The sequence below is a fragment of the Carassius auratus genome, unplaced genomic scaffold, assembly GCF_003368295.1.
Source record: "Carassius auratus strain Wakin unplaced genomic scaffold, ASM336829v1 scaf_tig00004576, whole genome shotgun sequence".
In the NCBI taxonomy this organism is placed as follows: domain Eukaryota; kingdom Metazoa; phylum Chordata; class Actinopteri; order Cypriniformes; family Cyprinidae; genus Carassius; species Carassius auratus.
In genome coordinates this window covers 51657-69388 of record NW_020523605.1, presented here as the reverse complement: position 1 = coordinate 69388, position 17732 = coordinate 51657, and the positions used below count along the sequence as shown (strand labels likewise).

Sequence of the window (17732 nt, the reverse complement as noted above, 5' to 3'; positions counted from 1 at the left end):
CACTCTGGAGAAGGTTTTCATCCAGGATGTCACTGTACTTGGCCGCATTCATCTTTCCCTCAATTGCAATCAGTCGTCCTGTCCCTGCAGTTGAAAAACACCCCCATTGCCACCACCATGCTTCACTGTCGGGACTGTATTGGACAGGTGATGAGCAGTGCCTGGTTTTCTCAACACATACCCCTTAGAATTAAGGCCAAAAAGTTCTATCTTGGTCTCATCAGACCCGAGAGTCCTTCAGGTGTTTTTTAGCAAACTCCATGAGGGCTTTCACGTGCCTTGCACTGAGGAGAGGCTTCCGTCTGGCCATTCTGCCATAAAGCCCCAACTGGTGGAGGGCTGCAGTGATGGTTGACTTTTCTACAACTTTCTCCCGCCTCCCGACTGCATCTCTGGAGCTCAGCCACAGTGATCTTTGGGTTCTTCTTTACCTCTCTCACCAAGGCTCTTCTCCCCCAATGGCTCAGTTTAGGTTCTGGTCATCCCAAACATCTTCCATTTAATTATGGAAGCCACTGTGCTCTTAGGAACCTTAAGTGCATCAGAATTTTTATGTAACCTTGGCCAGATCTGTGCCTTGCCACAATTCTGTCTCTGCGCTCATCAGACAGTTCCTTTGACCTCAAGATTCTCATTTTCTCTGACATACACTGTGAGCTGTAAGGTCTTACATAGACAGGTGTGTGGCTTTCCTAATCAAGTCCAATCAGTATAATCAAACACAGCTGGACTCAAATGAAGGTGTAGAACCATCTCAAGGATGATGAGAAGAAATGGACAGCACCTGAGTTAAATATATGAGTGTCACAGCAAAGGGTCTGAATACTTATGACCATGTGATATGTCAGTTTTTCTATTTTAATAAATGTGCAAAAATGTCAACAAATCTGTGGTTTTCTGTGAATATTGGGTGTTGTGTGTACATTAATGAGGAAAAAAAAATTACTTAAATGATTTAAGCAAATGGCTGCAATATAACAGAGTGAAAAATTCAAGGTCTGAATACTTTCCGTACCCACTGTATATGAATATACAGTATGTATGTTTGTGTGTGTGTGTGTGGGGGGGGGGGGGTTGCGTCTTCTGGTGGCTTTATAGTATATTTTAGCCCATCAGTGTGACTATTTAACAGAAGTGATGCATATTTACCTTCACAAAACTATAATGATCTGATACTGCCCTCGAGTGGCAGGAATGAATATTGAGCGCACAGTTGTACAAAAATAAACACAAGCTCTAACTTTCATGAGTTATCACAGACCAGGGGTTTATTTTGGCAGCTGTCTGTTTATTTCATCATCTCATAATGATGAAAAGAAGTACATAGCTCTGACAGTTCACAATGAGGGCAGGTTTGTTTTTTGTTTTCAATTTAAGACACACTTTAACCATGAAATACTCTTTCAAAATGATGTTTAATAGACTGTACTTTCCCCCACTTTATGCTTGTAACTGGTAATTCAAAACATAAACAAGATCTGACTGTATATTCCTGAACATCTGACAGTTTAAGGAAAACCTGATAAAATTATTTCACTGATTGCTTTAGAGGCTATTAAAGCATTAAACCTTTAAAATAATCTGTTCCTGAGAGATGTATGTGGTGAATGATGGTGTACGGCATCAGAGGGAAACACTTTTTAGTCTTTTCAATCTGTTCTCAATTAATCAGGGTAGAGCATATACAACAGGATCGAATGACAGGGCAACTGGATCAGGTTTATCCAATGTCTATACATTTTGATTCACAAATCAAACTGATTCTTTGCAGCAGTCAGGGCCAAATTGTAAAAAAAACTATACATCAATTATGCTTTAGTGCATAAAAACCTTCTTTCTAGGATATGAAACAAACCCTCTAATCAAAAGAGTTTATTTTAAGAGTGAAAAAGAGTTTCTAATTGGCCGATGACGCGTGCATCCAGTCTGTGATTGGCCAGCACTCACAGGCCCTTGTTGAAGTACACGTAACTGACACGGCCCCCGTACTGAGAAATGATTGACTCCCTGAGCTCAGGTTCCAGCTTGGATACAGCCATAGAACTGCAAATCAAAGTGCAAATGATTGATTAGTCTGGTACAGTTCAGAGACCGCAGTTATCGTGAACACATCTGAATAAAGGATTTAAGAGAGAGATAATGGGTGAAGCAACTGCAAAAAGTTATGTGTATAAGCTTAATGTCATAATGAAACTGATTTAGCATGTTATCACTTGTTCACCAATGGATCCTCTACGTACAGTGAATGGGTGCCGCCAGACAGAGAGTTCGAAAAGCTGATAAAACATCACAATAATCCACAACAGACTTTAGTCCATCAATTAATGTCTTGTGAAGTGACATTTCAGAATTAAAAACATATGTTTTTTATGTATTTGTTTTCACAAACATGCAGCTTTTTATTTCACAAGAAACTAATTGATGAACTGGAGTGGATTATTGTGGTGTTTTATCAGCATTTTGGACTGCATTGGTAAGCAAGTGATGTAATGCTAAATTTCAATGAAGAAACTAACTCAGCTACATCTTGAATATTCTGAGAGTGAGTACATTTTAATTTTTTTATAAAAAATTTTTTGGAGGGAATGATTACTTTGAAGAGATACTATCCCTTACATAAAAAAAAAGAAATTATGTCATGTACAATATATGCAAACTTTACCAGCTCTGAGGAAACAGTGAACACGCTGCGGGTACCATGAAGATCAGACTGTGAAACAGAGAAAGGCATGTTGTCATTTCATCTACTGAAACAAGATCTCATACATTTAGCATATCAATTGTTGCTATTTTCATAAAAACAAATGTTATCACTTACAATACGCCAACCATCATGACTTGCAGTGGCCCATGAAGAAATGTGATTTTCTGCCACAGGAAGGAACAAATGCAAATATGTTTTATATAAATTCATACCTGTTCAGCAAAGGGTTTACAGACTTTACAGACCCAGGAATCCCAATATAATATAATCAACAATAAAAAATAAGATTATCTATGTAAGACTTATAATAATTGCGATTGAAAACATTATTATGCTACATAATGCATTAAACCATTAGTTAATGGTCATTCAAAGAGTGTTAAAACCATTTGAAACCTGTATGCATTGATGATAACTGACTGTTATATGAGAACGACGGTTTTGAGGTCTGTGAGAGAGTGAATTTATAACGGAAGCACCTGCAGATCATAAACTAGCTATTTTATCGCTTCTCCGTTCCATTGCGTGCTCCTTGGATACAAAACAATATGAGGCTCACCTGCATGAATCTGTATTTTTCCAGCCTCTGCATTATAATGGGGAGAATGACTGGAGAGAACAAAGAAAGCGGCTCAGGATTCAACACTGACTGATGGGTGAGATGAGGGCTGCTTTATTTTAGCACCGAGATCTGATAACACCGGCCAAACTCTTTGCACTTACTCATGCCTGGCGCTGCCATGGTAACTCGAGAGATGACCACCTGTGTGATGCCCTTGACAGCAGCTTTCTATGACAAACACAGACAGAATACACTATTTATTCAGTCAATTAAAAACAAAGAAATGCTTGTAGTGTATTATGAAACGGATTATTGTCAGCATTAAACACATTCAGATCTATTTAAACTGATGTTTCGGCTCATAAATTTACATACTCCAGTATGTAAGGATTGCAAATTATAATAAATTGATATAACAATAATAGATATCTTATAAGATACACAAGGACGTGATGTAAAAAAAAATTTAAACAGGCATTTTTGTGTAATTTATGTTATTAATTTGTCTTGTGGAATACAAACAGTTTCTTTAGGACAGTAGGCCTAGTAAATAAAGAATAAAATGTTTTACAATATTATTTTCTAAAACGAATACACATTACGCCATGTAAACTTCAGAGAAGAACTGTAACTAGTTTCATCAGGTGAGGTTATTTCAACCTAAAACAACCAATAAATGTCCCTCACCCTTGAGAGGCCCAGTGTATTTCCATCTTCATCTGTCACAGCAATGCCGTTCAAAATCTCCCTGAACAGGAACGAATAAATTTGTATATACTAATATGTAGATATGTGAACCTGATGAGTAAGAACCACCAAAAAATAAAAGATGGTAGGAAACATAAGAAGTCTCACTGTTGTCTCATCATTGGAATATTGACGCAGTTAGCCGCGGCCACAGCAGCGAACGGCACCCAGCGTGCCACCAGTGGAGGAGCATTCTGAGGAGATAACAGTTAAAGATGCTTAAAAAACAGGTGCATCTCAATAAATTAGAATGTTGTGGAAAAGTTCATTAATTTCAGTAATTCAACTCAAAATGTGAAACTCATGTATTAAATAAATTTAGTGCACACAGATTGAATTAGTTTAAGTATTCTGTTCTTTTAATTGTGATGATTTTGGCTCACATTTAGCAAAAACCCACCAATTCAATATCAACAAATAAGAATATGGTGACATGGCAATCAGCTAATCAACTCAAAACACCTGCAAATGTTTCCTGAGCCTTCAAAATGGTCTCTCAGCTTGGTTCAATAGGCTACACAATCATGGGGAAGACTGCTGATCTGACAGTTGTCCAGAAGACAATCATTGACACACTTCACAAGGAGGGTAAGCCACAAACATTCATTGCCAAAGAAGCTGGCTAAACACAGAGTGCTGTATCCAAGCATGTTAACAGAAAGTTGAGTGGAAGGAAAAAGTGTGGAAGAAAAAGATGCACAACGAACCGAGAGAACTGCAGCCTTAAGAGGATTGTCAAGCAAAATGATTCAAGGATTTGAGTGAACTAATCCACTACATATCACAGATCCTGTCTCTAGGAATAGAGTATTGCCTTATTATTATTTATATGAGGCTGAGTAATACCTTTGTGTAGAGGTTCAGACCAACCGCAGTGGCCAGTGCTGTGCTTGTTGCTGTCACATAAGCTACTCCAATCTGCCTGAGCAAAGAAGTCACACACAACACAACAACAACAAAAAAAACATATCTGGAACTGAAGCTTATCTGTTATTTGAAGCTCCTTCCCAGACATCTGTTAATAAATCACTAGGTATCACGGGACGGTCACATTTTAAGAGGTACATACATGCTACAAACCTACCATTTCTTGCAAGTGAGTAAAGTTCAAAGAAGGAAGGAGTCATAGGAACTTACTTTGGTGTGATGGGGGAGGCAGCATTGCGATTGGTATAGTTGACTAGAGCGTTGAAAGACTGGTTAACCCACTGCCAGAACACTACAGCAGGAACTGTCCTACACAGCAATACAAAATAACTGGTTGGTTGTTAAAATATATAGTACATATTGTTATAAATAAGATGTATTGTGCAATAAATAATCAAATAAAATGTGACCTGTAAAACTGAAGCATAAATCCGGTGATGGCCATACCCCCAGGCACCTGAAATGACATTCTCCCGATCAGGTTCATCCTGTCACCTGTGTCAGGATGAAATGCTGAGTCATACAGCTTCTTGGCATAGTGTAGCTGCTCCTCTGTTGTGCCCGGAGGAACAGAGCCAGCTCTGGAGGAGAGAGGAAGCAAAATAACGTAAGACACAGGAAGAAAAAAAGAGAGATCTACTCATCAAATCAATAAATCTATTCACCTGCAGCTCTCCACTAAAGCTTTGGCTTCATCTAGTCTGGAGTCAGGCAGCAGAACAGTGCGGCAGTCAGTGATGTTGAAAAAGTGTTTGAGACGGCCCATGAACTTGGATTGATCCCAGCGTGGGATGTCGATATCAAAGCCCTTCAGAGATTCCATGCTTCCCTCTCTGCTTCCGAAGAGCCTGGGTGAAAAACAAAAAAAAAACCACCGATATTCAATACATTGATGGTTTCCAGTTCCAGTCCACAGATAAAAGATCATACTAAGATCCACAGGACAAAACAAACGTGACATTTCAGATGTCAGTCCAGTAGTGGCTTAAACTCAAATGTGAACTCATTTACTCTCTTCTTTGAGTTGTACTATTTTATTACAAACTGGTTTCTCATCTAACAAAGCAGCGTATCTCCAAATGCTATGATAAGAAAGTCAAAACCAAGGCTCTTACAGTGAGGCAAGCTATGCAAACAGATGTATGGCTATCAGAAAAAAAAAAAAAACTGACCAGGGCCTTGACCAATAACAAAGTCCTTTTATAAATTGTCTCTGCCAATAATCTTGACTATTGAAAGTGAGGAATTTAATAAATTATAACCAGTTTAGTTCAGTCTTCCAACTTAAAAATCAATGTGGTTTTCACTAATCCTTAACAAGTAGCCTAATTTCTCTCAAGCAATATGGCTTTTACGAAAATGTACAGGATACTATACATATCAGTAATGTTATTATTTACTGCAGTGAATTGAATGCATAGGTACACAAAATTAAGGCAAAACACAAAACAAGCACACAATGAATGACTTTCAATGGGTCTAAACTTGTAAAGATCATTTTCAGTCTGTTAATTTGTTTCCTTACCGGTTTAACTTGATTTACTGGTCGTTTAACAGAAAATGTGTAAATTATATGCTATGATGAAAATAAAATATCACTAAAATAATAGAACTATGTACAATTAACTATAACAGATAGGTTACTATGTCACCAGCCAAGAAGTTTAAGAGACCTTACGTTAGACATACAAACTATGCGTTCGCTTTTAAAACATCAATAAGTCTCAAACATTAAGCATGGATTTTCATAAAACCAACCCTGCATTACAATTGCATTAGAATTATGCACAGTAGTAACGTTAGCTAATTAGAAAGCAGACTGTATCAGAAGTTGTCCAGCAGCTAGAATCAATTCATGTACACTAGTGCACACAAGCACCCGGATATGCGCTGTCAAAACGGATCAGAAAAAAAACCCCACAAATACCAAACGTGCCGCTTGAAAATACCTGTATAAAGGGACGTGACACTCTTGTTTATATCTCTTGGCGTTGCAGTAGTAGTAAAACCCAATGAAGAGGGTTAAACACTGATGATGTGGGCTTGCAACAGTAGACGAGCACGTGGCATTCTTCCTTCCAATCCCTGAAGAGAAGAATCTCCCTCCCCCTGCCTACACTCTGATTGGACATCAGAATCACTTCCACGAATCGGTTCCTTCGAAGACTTCAAAGAGACGATTCGAAAATAACTAATTCAGCTATTATTGTGCGTCATGAAATTACATGTTTTAAAACGTTTCCAATAAATCATTTTCAACAGTTGTCAAGTTCCAGTTCAGTTTGTTACAGCCGATTCAACACAAAGCATTCAGAACCAGTTCAGAATCGATTCATTACAAATGTTGTCAGAAAGGGACGATTCTCGTTTCAGTCAGTGAGTTTCTTTTATTTTTATTAATACATTTTTACTTTTTTTTTCTTTTTTTTTTATTAACCAGAAACCAGAAATATACAATAATAAACAGAAATTTACATATTAATGCACAGAAAAAAAAACATGCCAGACTGTTCAAACCATTGATTGAGTCATCAAAAAACTAAATATTCTTTACAAATATGACAAGTATTCCTTGCTTTTTTTATTTACAATGTTCTCCAAACTGGTGCAGTAGTGTTTTGTCTCCTGAAGAAACTGAATAAAATTTGGCTTGGATCCTGACCATTTCTTCTTGTGTATATGAAAATTTCCCAAAATAATAAACAGTAGTACAATAAAATTAAAACTATTATTATTATTATTTTCATTGGAATAATACATACATATATAAAAAATATTTAATTTAAATATAACACTTGTTTTCTTTCTAATGAAATTTTCCACATCCACCCACATTTTTTTTTTGTGTATATACAATTACAAAACAAATGGACGATAGATTATTTTTCCATTGATCAAAAATCACATGAATAATCAATCTCTAACTTAAACCTCTCTAACACACTTTTACATGTAACCTCTTTTAGTTTATTATTTAAACAGTATGCTTCACAAATACACCAAGCTTTTTCCAGTTTATATTCCTAAATATATTGGTCCACATCAAGCTTTTATGAGTAGCTGTTCCACCAGTTATCATATTCCTAATATGTTTATTTGTACACCTATGTTTTAAAATATCAATATCTCCTATAAACATGCTGCCTTTAACAAATATTGCCTCAGAAGAATAATCACTTCCACAAACTCTTACAAAATGTATAACTTGTTGAGGTATGGCATCAAATACAACAGCATACTCTTTTGGCGTTATTCAGTCAGTGAGTTTCGAGTTCAGTGTTGTTTACTCGAGAAATGCTCGGATCGATTAAGTATGATTCGTGAACGAATCGTTCAAGTATTTGTTACATATGTTTTATTGTTTTACTAATAAAAAGTTGTTCAACCAATTCGTTCTGATACTTTTACTGAAGTCATTTTGTATATACATTACACAATATATTTTATATTACGGATATATGTATTATGGAATTTATTGTAATTATATGAAACTTTATTTATTATTACACTGATTCTCTTATATCCTCATGTTATTTGATCTCGGTGTACATACCATCTGCTGTGGATTTGATAACCTCAACAGCTTAAATACATGACTGAAATCGATATGGTTAGTAGTATAACTCCTGTAATCGTTAGTTTAAATTGGTTAGCAGAGCTAAATGTTTTTCGTGTACTACGTCGCTTTTAACCCTTCTTAGAATGCACGTATTTTTGCGTACTACGTCACTCCCTAGTAACCCTCAGCGGCGTCTAGGCAGAATCACAAGATGGTGAGTTAAAGCGCTTACAATAAACATATTCTTCCCTGTAGACGTGTTTGTTTGAGACTGCTGAGAACATTTTCATCCCTGTCACATACCATGTTAGCCTTTGGAGAATTGTGGATTTGTTGTAATCAAGCGGTATTAAAGATGAGCAGCGGTTCTCGGTCGTGGATGAGATTAGCTCGCAGGACTGTTCAGGTGTCACGATTTATCGAGAATCGCTTATGTACTGCATTTAAAGTCTCTTTTATGCGTATTTCAGGGGGAAATAATGTCAAGGTTTATTTTCTTTAATTACATATTCTTTGAGCATTCGTTACTCGTCTTGAAACATGTTTGCGTGTGCTCGTGCGTATGACGTCATGCTGCGTGCATTGCATAAACTCAGAACATTGTATAATCTGCGCTTTTTACTTTATTTTTTAGGGTTTGTTATCAATTTTACGGAAACTTAAAAGTACCCCCGATCAGGAGGTGCGGATATTGCTTCTGGGGTTGGACAACGGAGGCAAGACCACCTTACTGAAACAGCTGGCGTCTGAAGACATCACCCATATTACTCCAACACAGGTGGGTGACCATAATTGCTCTTTATTCCCGAAAATGTCCTGGTTAGTAATTTCTGAAATGTTTTAAATGTTCAGGTAATTACTTTAAACTATTGTTTTTATACCTGCTGAATATAATGGTTGAAAAGTAGTTTGACCAATACCATGCAGGCATTGTACATAATCGACCAATCGTGGCTTGGGAGAAGGTGGGATGTACAGAGAACAGTCAAAACAATGAGTGCATATATAATATATGAGGACTGTAGAGAGCATGTCAATAGGAAAACAAACCCAAAAACCCAGACGTTTTAGGCAATTTAGAAGTCTTGGCCAGGGCATGTGTGGAAAAAAAGGCCACCATATGGTTGCATAAAGCCAATTAGAGTTAATGCCACATGCATTTACTGAATCAACTGTTTTTTGTTTGTTTCTTTGTTTCTTTATCTGTAGGGTTTCAATATCAAGAGCGTCCAATCACAAGGATTCAAATTAAATGTGTGGGATATCGGTGGTCAGCGAAAAATCAGGCCCTACTGGAGGAACTACTTTGAGAACACAGATGTTCTGGTGAGATCATTTGTCCGATTAAAGTCATCCCACAATTGATTCCAAACACGCTGTTAATTAGACACTCCTTTTGATTTCAGATTTACGTTATTGATAGCGCAGACCGCAAAAGATTTGAGGAAACGGGACAGGTGATGCTTTGTGACTGTTTTTTCTTCGCCATTCAAAGCCATTTCTGCTTTCAGGGTTTAATTAAGTGTATTGATCTGCATGCAGGAGCTGGCCGAGTTGCTTGATGAAGAAAAGCTCAGCGGGGTCCCGGTCCTGGTGTTTGCGAATAAGCAGGACCTGCTCACGGCAGCCCCCGCGTCTGAGATAGCCGAGGGTTTGAATTTGCACACTATCAGAGACCGAGTGTGGCAAATCCAGTCCTGTTCTGCCCTCACAGGAGAAGGAGTCCAGGTTGGTTTGGATTACATTTTGTTGTTAGTCACAAACTACAGTATTTGGACTGACTCCGATGTTGTTTCAGGATGGCATGAACTGGGTCTGCAAGAGTGTGAACGCTAAGAGGAAATAGAGCTGTTTTCTCCTACCCTGGCTTTCACGCAGGAGGGAATACAACCATAACTTTGAAAAAAAAAAACTGTCAGTAGGTATAGGAAATGAAGGCATCCTTTCAAAACTATTTAAATTTACTTTTTGCCTCTCTGTTTGGACTTACTTTGTCCTGCATCCATACAATGAGTTGAAATTAACAGTATCCTTTCACTAGTCTTTTAAACTGAAAATTAAGAATGTACATCCATCTGTTTTCACTTTTGATTTGTTTTCTTTAGTACATTTCAAAACTTACTTAATTCTGCTTATATTTCTTGAGATGAATGACTTGTGTTTTTATATTGAATGTTATAGCTATTTAGAGGATTTTGTTACTGAGACATTTAAAGAGTGACAGCCTTCATCATTCATTTTAAACTGTTGTCCTTCCATACTGGCATTGTTCACTGAAATAACTCTTGTTACTCTATCTAAGGTCATATTTTTGTAATTGTTCCTAAGAGTAACAGAGATGAGAATTGCGGTACCCAAATGCAACATACAAAAAACATCAATATATACAAAAGAAAAGGGGACCATAAATTGAATGTAAATAATGTTCCACATATCAAATTATTTTCTGCATATATTTGTCAAATTTTACAAATCCAGCATTTAAGAATTTCTTAGAGCTTTATAATGTAAGTAGCCTGTACAGCTGTAGTGGTACAAGAGGATGTCTGTCGTCATCACATCAAGATTATTTCTGTAGCGTCTCTGAGTGTTGTGATGTGTGTGAAATGACTGAAGTAAACGGAGTAAAATACTGAAAAGATGTGATGTTTTATTGGCTGAGAATTATTTTAGAGTAAGTTATCATACATTTATGTTTCTGTTTTATTAATTTTCTTTGGTTGATTTGAAACGGGGTCATTGTGCCAATGTTTATACCAAATTATATCAGTTGGACACACACTCTCACAACATATGGTGTTGACAGCAGCTCACCAAGACACAGTTCACATACAGTTCACTACTCTCACATGATCTGGCTTATTGTCCAGTGCCATTCTGAAAGTGCATGGTATATTTTGTATGTTATTATATTAACAGTTAAAGACAAATTTAATAATAATTGATAATTCATAAGTGTTATATAGGTGGCACTATTGACCATGTTTAATCATTTTGTTTGCTAGTTCCTGATTTTCTATTGTTTCACTGCTCTTTGAGGGTGTGTGTGTGTGTGTGTGTGTGTGTGTATATATATAAAATCAATATCTTTATTCAAGGATGTGTTAAAGATTGACAGTAAAGACATAATGTTGCAAAATATTTAATTAAAAAATATATAATTCACTTTTTCATAATAATAAGAAATGTTTTTGAGCTCCATTTCAGCATATTAGAATTATTTCTGAAAAATCATGTGACACTGAAGACTGGAGTAATGCCTTCTAAAAATTCAGAGTAATAAATTGCTGTGAAATATATTGAAATAGAGCCAGTTATTTTTAATTATAATAATATTTCACAATATAACTAAAAATTGGCTATAAAAAATATTGACCAACACTAACACATATTCACTAATAACTATGGGTTTATTAGCTAATTAGCTACTTATTAATATTGAATAAGGTAGTTGTTAAGTTTAGGTAGAGATCTAGAATATGATCATGAAGAATAAAGCATTAATATGTGCTTTATAAGTACTAATAAACAGCCAATATAACATGTATGCTACACTATATTTTTCTTGTTATTCAGTGTGATGGTAATTGTGTTTGCTGCCACAGACACAAAAAAAACTTTGAACAAACCATGATTACAGAGCTGCCCAGTCAGTAGATTTTCTTTTGCATTTACATTTTTAATGGCCCAAATGTAAGCCTTAATCTTAATTAAATCGATTCCAGTTAATTAAATCAAAATGAGTTGGCCTGAGTGCGTTTGATCTTTAATGAGCAAAACAGGCTCGGTCTCTTAAAAAGAAGGATCTCATTTTGTCTCTAATGTTTGTGTAAAAAGCAGCCAATGACAAGCAAAAACATTTGTTCCAGCACCCCCTCTCCTTTGCTCAATTCTGAACATATTTCTCCAGTAAGATCTGTGAGTGGCGACCATGCTAGCTGAATAGCTAACAGCCCGAGTGCTTGAATGAGAACACACCCAACCTCTCCCTCCGGTTCCTGCTCTCAGCATCTTTGAGTGACATTCGCAAGCTGACATGTGCACCCTCAGTGAAACGGGCAGGCTCTATTAAGCCTGAATAAATCCTCCGCCAGCCAGCTCTTTGAAATAGGCAATTAGACAGGCCTCTATACCTCCTTCTGCATCCTAGTGTGAAGGACCCAGCCCTCATCCAGCATTCTTGTCCACAGGCTTTTTCTTCCATCTGGCCCTTAAACAAGCCAGAGTAGAAAGACAGTACCTTTCCGAATTCTGCTGTGAGAGGCCTAGGCTTCTAGTTTTAGAATAGTTGTGGTAGTTAGAGTTAACCGCTTTTTTATATCTAATTTTTTATATGTAACTGTAATCTTATTGGCACCTCATACCATATAGAGATGGTGTTTTTTTGTAAGCTAAAACCTGGAAACAAGTTACCTTGTGATTTTTTTATAATAGCTTTCACTTGTTCTGAAAAACAAGTTCACTTTCACAGCCTCATTGCACTCTACTCTGGCAAACTATTTTAACTCAAACATTTAGTGAAAATGTTTAAATAAGTACTAAAAGAGTCAGAAGCATGATGATGGTCACTTGAAGTAATGCGACCACGTGTATTTAGGCTTCAATATGTAGCTGTGTTCATTCGTGAACAAAACGTAAGAATCAAAGAGCTCTTTTCTTTTTAAATAATTCAAATTCCAGTGGAATGCACTCTTGCCATCTTAAGATGGGACGATTTCTCTGTCCAAACATGCAATAAATTGTCACTCAAAAAAAGATTTATTTTAATTTATCATTTTTTAATTGTATTATTTTTTATTTTAGTTTTATTAATACATTTTTCTTTATGTAATGTTCATTTCGTTTTAATTCTAACAATATATATATATATATATATTTTTTTTCAAATGAATAGGTTTGTCTAGCTTTAGAATTTCAATGATATGCCTAGTTGTCCAAAAGAATTTATAAAAAAAATAAAATAAAGGTTAATCAGTGGGTCCTCCTAGATATTGTTTAATAACATTGATATTTCACAATATTACTGTTTTTATTGTATTTTTCATCAAATGTCTTTTCACTTTCAAACTTTTTTCAAAAACATAAAAAAATCTTAATTATATCAAACTGTTCAGTAACAGTGTATGGGTTTAATTTTATTTATTGTAGCCATCTGTCACGAAAACAAATTCCTCGTATGTGTGAACATACCTGGCAATAAAGCTAATTCTGATTGGGATAATTTATTACCATTATTCATTATCACAAAATAAAGATTGAAAAATTTGCATTGTACGTCCTGATCACTCGTTTTGCTAAAATGACAGACTGACCTTGATATTTTCCATGACTTAAACCACAAGAGGCCACATTAGTTAATTAGTTGGTGCTCCTCTGCATGTGCTCCTATGATGGAAATGCAATAGTCCAGGGTTTGATTAGTGGTCGATCACATCTTATCTAAGGTCAAGAGGCTCAGACCAGCTTTCTTGCAAAAACATCCTGCAGTCTACGTAACCATAGCAACTCAGAGGGGCCTGATTGAGCCTATAAAGTTGCACAAATTAAAGGGCAACATTGATTTTTATCTCCTTGATGGGATATAGTCTTCTCATTGGGCTTCATTTATTTCTGTTATGACCATGCTGGATTTTAACACACTCAGTAAGATATTATCTTGTCGGTGAAAGCCTTGGATTCATTCCTTTGTAGTTTCAAAAACAGATAGCCTGTATATTTGAACACCCCTAAATGTATAAAATGATCATACATTTCAGTATATTATATCTTTATATATATATGTGTGTGTATGTATATATATATATATATATATATATATATATGGATATGTGGACAGAGATTTGTTGTGTGGCCTTATCAGCACACTCACAGACTCAAACACTCACAGCGGTTTAATCGTCAGTTCAGGCAGTATAGCACCTCTGTTATTGAGTGCCATTAAAATACTGGCTGTCAGAGGGGTGCAGTGAAGGAGACATAATTATGCACCTCAGCCCGACACAAAAGGCCCAACACCCACTCAGATCTCCTCTTCCTGCACCGAGCAGTCAAGCTTTTCCACAGGCGCCACGGTATCGGAGATCATCGGGATCATCTCGGCAGATTCAGATGTGCACCTAATGACAGCGTTATCATTCTGGAAACACATGGAATGTTCTGTAAGTCTGCACGCTGTTCTGGATGTGCGGTCTAAGAGGGTCGATAGCTCCTGTCCATGTGCTACCATACATAAGCATGTGGTTTGAGGGGGAGGGGTTTGCACAGTAAACTTCTTGTTTCTTTTTTTTTTTACTGTGCATTTTGATGGGAATCAGGCAGCTGTTTTGCAGCTGCTGCATGAATAGAACCACCCTGAGGCCTTAGCAGCCGTTTACACAGACAGCGTTCTCGCATTCAAAAACTAAAAAAGCTAGATGCAGTTGAACGGGACGGAATGCAGAAGTCTGAAGATGTGCTTTGAAAAGTTGAACTGTTTTTGACTTAAAGGGGTAGTTCACTCCAAAAAATAAAAATAAACTTATAAATCAGTTACGGACCCACATTTCATTCTTCTATTTAACACAAAACAAGATATTTTGAAGAACGTTGGTAACCAAACAGTTGCTGGTAGCCATAGACTTCTAATATATTTTTTTTATTCCATACTATGGAAGTCAGTGGCTACCAACAACTATATTCTATTTGTCCTCAGCTTTATTTCCATAGTGCAACAGTCAGGTTTCAGAATTTTTCAAAATTTCTTTTTTTTATTGGCAATAAAAGATGCTTCTGCCTTCTGTTATTTGAAATGATATATTATTTTAAATAATAATGTTTAACAGATACATTTGTGGTGGAAAACTACATTACCCATGATGCTGTTCAGAAAATTCCAGCAATCAAAGAGTTGCAGCAAACAAATCATGCCAAAAGAGCTTGCAGGGAATGCCCACTCCCCCACACCATGATAAGGCTCATTCTCACACACAATGCCAATACTTTTGCCTTCCATATGTGTTACAGGTTTCCTAAGTATTGATTATACAGACCATGTGTCTTCAACTTGTGTTTGAGCTCACCTTTTCTTTCTTTTAGTTTTCTGGCTAGTACACCCACGTTAGCATCACTGAGGCTGTCAAACAGAGGGAGAGGAATGATTAAAGAGATGCGGGGGGAGGCGGGAGAGAAAAAGAAATAAAAGCAACGCCAGGAGAGACACACAGGTGTCTGTGTCAGATCATTGGGCCCAGTGAGGGTTGGCATAGGAGAGGAGGGGGGAGATGGGGCTGGTGTTAAATTACAGTGGGCCTGTGTGGAGGGATGATCTGGGTCACAGGGTTCCCAGCATCTCCACTGACACACACAGGGGAGTGGAGCTCATCACCACCATCCTGCTGCTCATTCTTTCGGCAGACAGAAATACAGGAGAAAACAGATAAAACAGTGCTGGCACACAGGTGTGATATTAATGGAGCTCACTCACAGAATTTCCATGCCAGTTTCCATGATATAAGTGAGAAATAATATGGAAAAAATGCAATACAGTCACTAATAGGCCAAAAAACGATTTATAATAATGTCTAATCTCTTTGGAAATCTGTAAAATAGCATAACCCCTTCCTGTGCTAGAAATAACTAATCCCTGTTCATTTACATCAAACAACAGTCAAATTTGTTACCATGTGAGAGGGAAAACAGCCCCCTTAAGCAGTAGCCATGACATAAATCTAGCCAGGGGCACAGACAAAGAGCAGAGATCTATTAAGTATTAAAAACAGGCTGAGCATTTCAAAATCCCTTCGTCTCAAAAGTAAAATTAGGCAAAAACAACTGGCATTCTCCTATTTTGAACTAAAGCTTTAAAAAGCTGGTATTAACCAGGAGTCAATGTGAAATCAGAATTTACTCCATTTGAATTTCTTAATACACATTCTTGGTCTTACTTTGCATGATTCATCAGTGAATGTTATATTCAGAATCTTTCATAAAAATGTAATAATATGCTCCACCTTAGAAATTACTTTCCTTGGCCCTGTCCGAAACGTGGCCTTCAGCCCTGTGGTCCTCCTTTGAGCCCACACTTGTTTGACGTAATGCTGCATAGACTGTTCAATAGTCTATTGTAGTACCACCATAGGCGCACACACAAAAAAAAATAAGAATAATTGTGTGCACTTAATTAATGAAGCATGTTGTTATTCCACATTCATCAAATTGAGTAACACAACTATTTATTTTTGCTTCTGGTCAGATATCAAGAGATTAATTGTCCATAATAACAACACTATTTTTAACAGTAATAAAAAACTAATTTGCATAGGCTGTAAAAAAAATAACATCATGAAGTTTTTATTAACAAAAATTATATTAAAAGAAAATATTAAAAAAATAATAATAAAGTAAAGCTGGATTAAAATAAAATGGCAAACTTAATCTTGAACCTTAAATCTTAAAAGTACAAAATTACATATGTGCCTTGGCAACTAAATGAAATAAAATAAAAAGTTAAAGTACTAAAATTACTAAAACTAAAATATATTAAAGCTACATTGAAATGACAAAAGCACATAAAACTAAATAAAACTGAAAAACAAAAATAAAATACTGAAATAACACTAGATTTAGTACAATTGCATTATATAATAAATTTCAGAAATAAATATTACATTTTTTTGTCTCCATAATATATTTATCACTTTTTAACACACACACACACACACACACACACACACACACACACACACACACACACACACACATATATATATATATATATATATATATATATATATATACAGTCTTGTTCAAAATAATAGCAGTACAATGTGACTAACCAGAATAATCAAGGTTTTTAGTATATTTTTTATTGCTACGTGGCAAACAAGTTACCAGTAGGTTCAGTAGATTCTCAGAAAACAAATGAGACCCAGCATTCATGATATGCACGCTCTTAAGGCTGTGCAATTGGGCAATTAGTTGAATTAGTTGAAAGGTGTGTGTTCAAAAAAATAGCAGTGTGGCATTCAATCACTGAGGTCATCAATTTTGTGAAGAAACATGTGTGAATCAGGTGGCCCCTATTTAAGGATGAAGCCAACACTTGTTGAACATGCATTTGAAAGCTGAGGAAAATGGGTCGTTCAAGACATTGTTCAGAAGAACAGCGTACTTTGATTAAAAAGTTGATTAGAGAGGGGAAAACCTATAAAGAGGTGCAAAAAATGATAGGCTGTTCAGCTAAAATGATCTCCAAT

At 36.2% G+C, this 17732-nt stretch overlaps 2 protein-coding genes across 2 annotated transcripts; one reads left to right on the top strand and one right to left on the bottom strand.

The window, feature by feature from the left end:
• Nucleotides 1-1267: 1267 nt before the first annotated feature.
• On the bottom strand, nucleotides 1268-7010 carry LOC113070567 (sideroflexin-2-like). The gene is made up of 12 exons (XM_026243963.1): nucleotides 6890-7010; nucleotides 5606-5788; nucleotides 5351-5521; nucleotides 5151-5249; nucleotides 4860-4935; nucleotides 4122-4207; nucleotides 3954-4014; nucleotides 3428-3494; nucleotides 3264-3313; nucleotides 2819-2868; nucleotides 2663-2710; nucleotides 1268-2043 (listed from the first exon to the last, which is right to left on the bottom strand). Exons 2-12 carry the CDS (start codon nucleotides 5761-5763, stop codon nucleotides 1944-1946), a joined length of 966 nt encoding a protein of 321 aa, XP_026099748.1. The 5' UTR covers nucleotides 5764-5788; nucleotides 6890-7010; the 3' UTR covers nucleotides 1268-1943.
• Nucleotides 7011-8664: 1654 nt separating this feature from the next.
• Nucleotides 8665-11138, top strand: LOC113070565 (ADP-ribosylation factor-like protein 3). Its single transcript, XM_026243962.1, has 6 exons — nucleotides 8665-8713; nucleotides 9134-9277; nucleotides 9709-9825; nucleotides 9906-9956; nucleotides 10042-10227; nucleotides 10298-11138. The coding sequence occupies exons 1-6, from the start codon at nucleotides 8711-8713 to the stop codon at nucleotides 10343-10345; spliced, it is 549 nt and encodes a 182-aa protein (XP_026099747.1). The 5' UTR covers nucleotides 8665-8710; the 3' UTR covers nucleotides 10346-11138.
• The last annotated feature ends 6594 nt before the right edge of the window (nucleotides 11139-17732 follow it).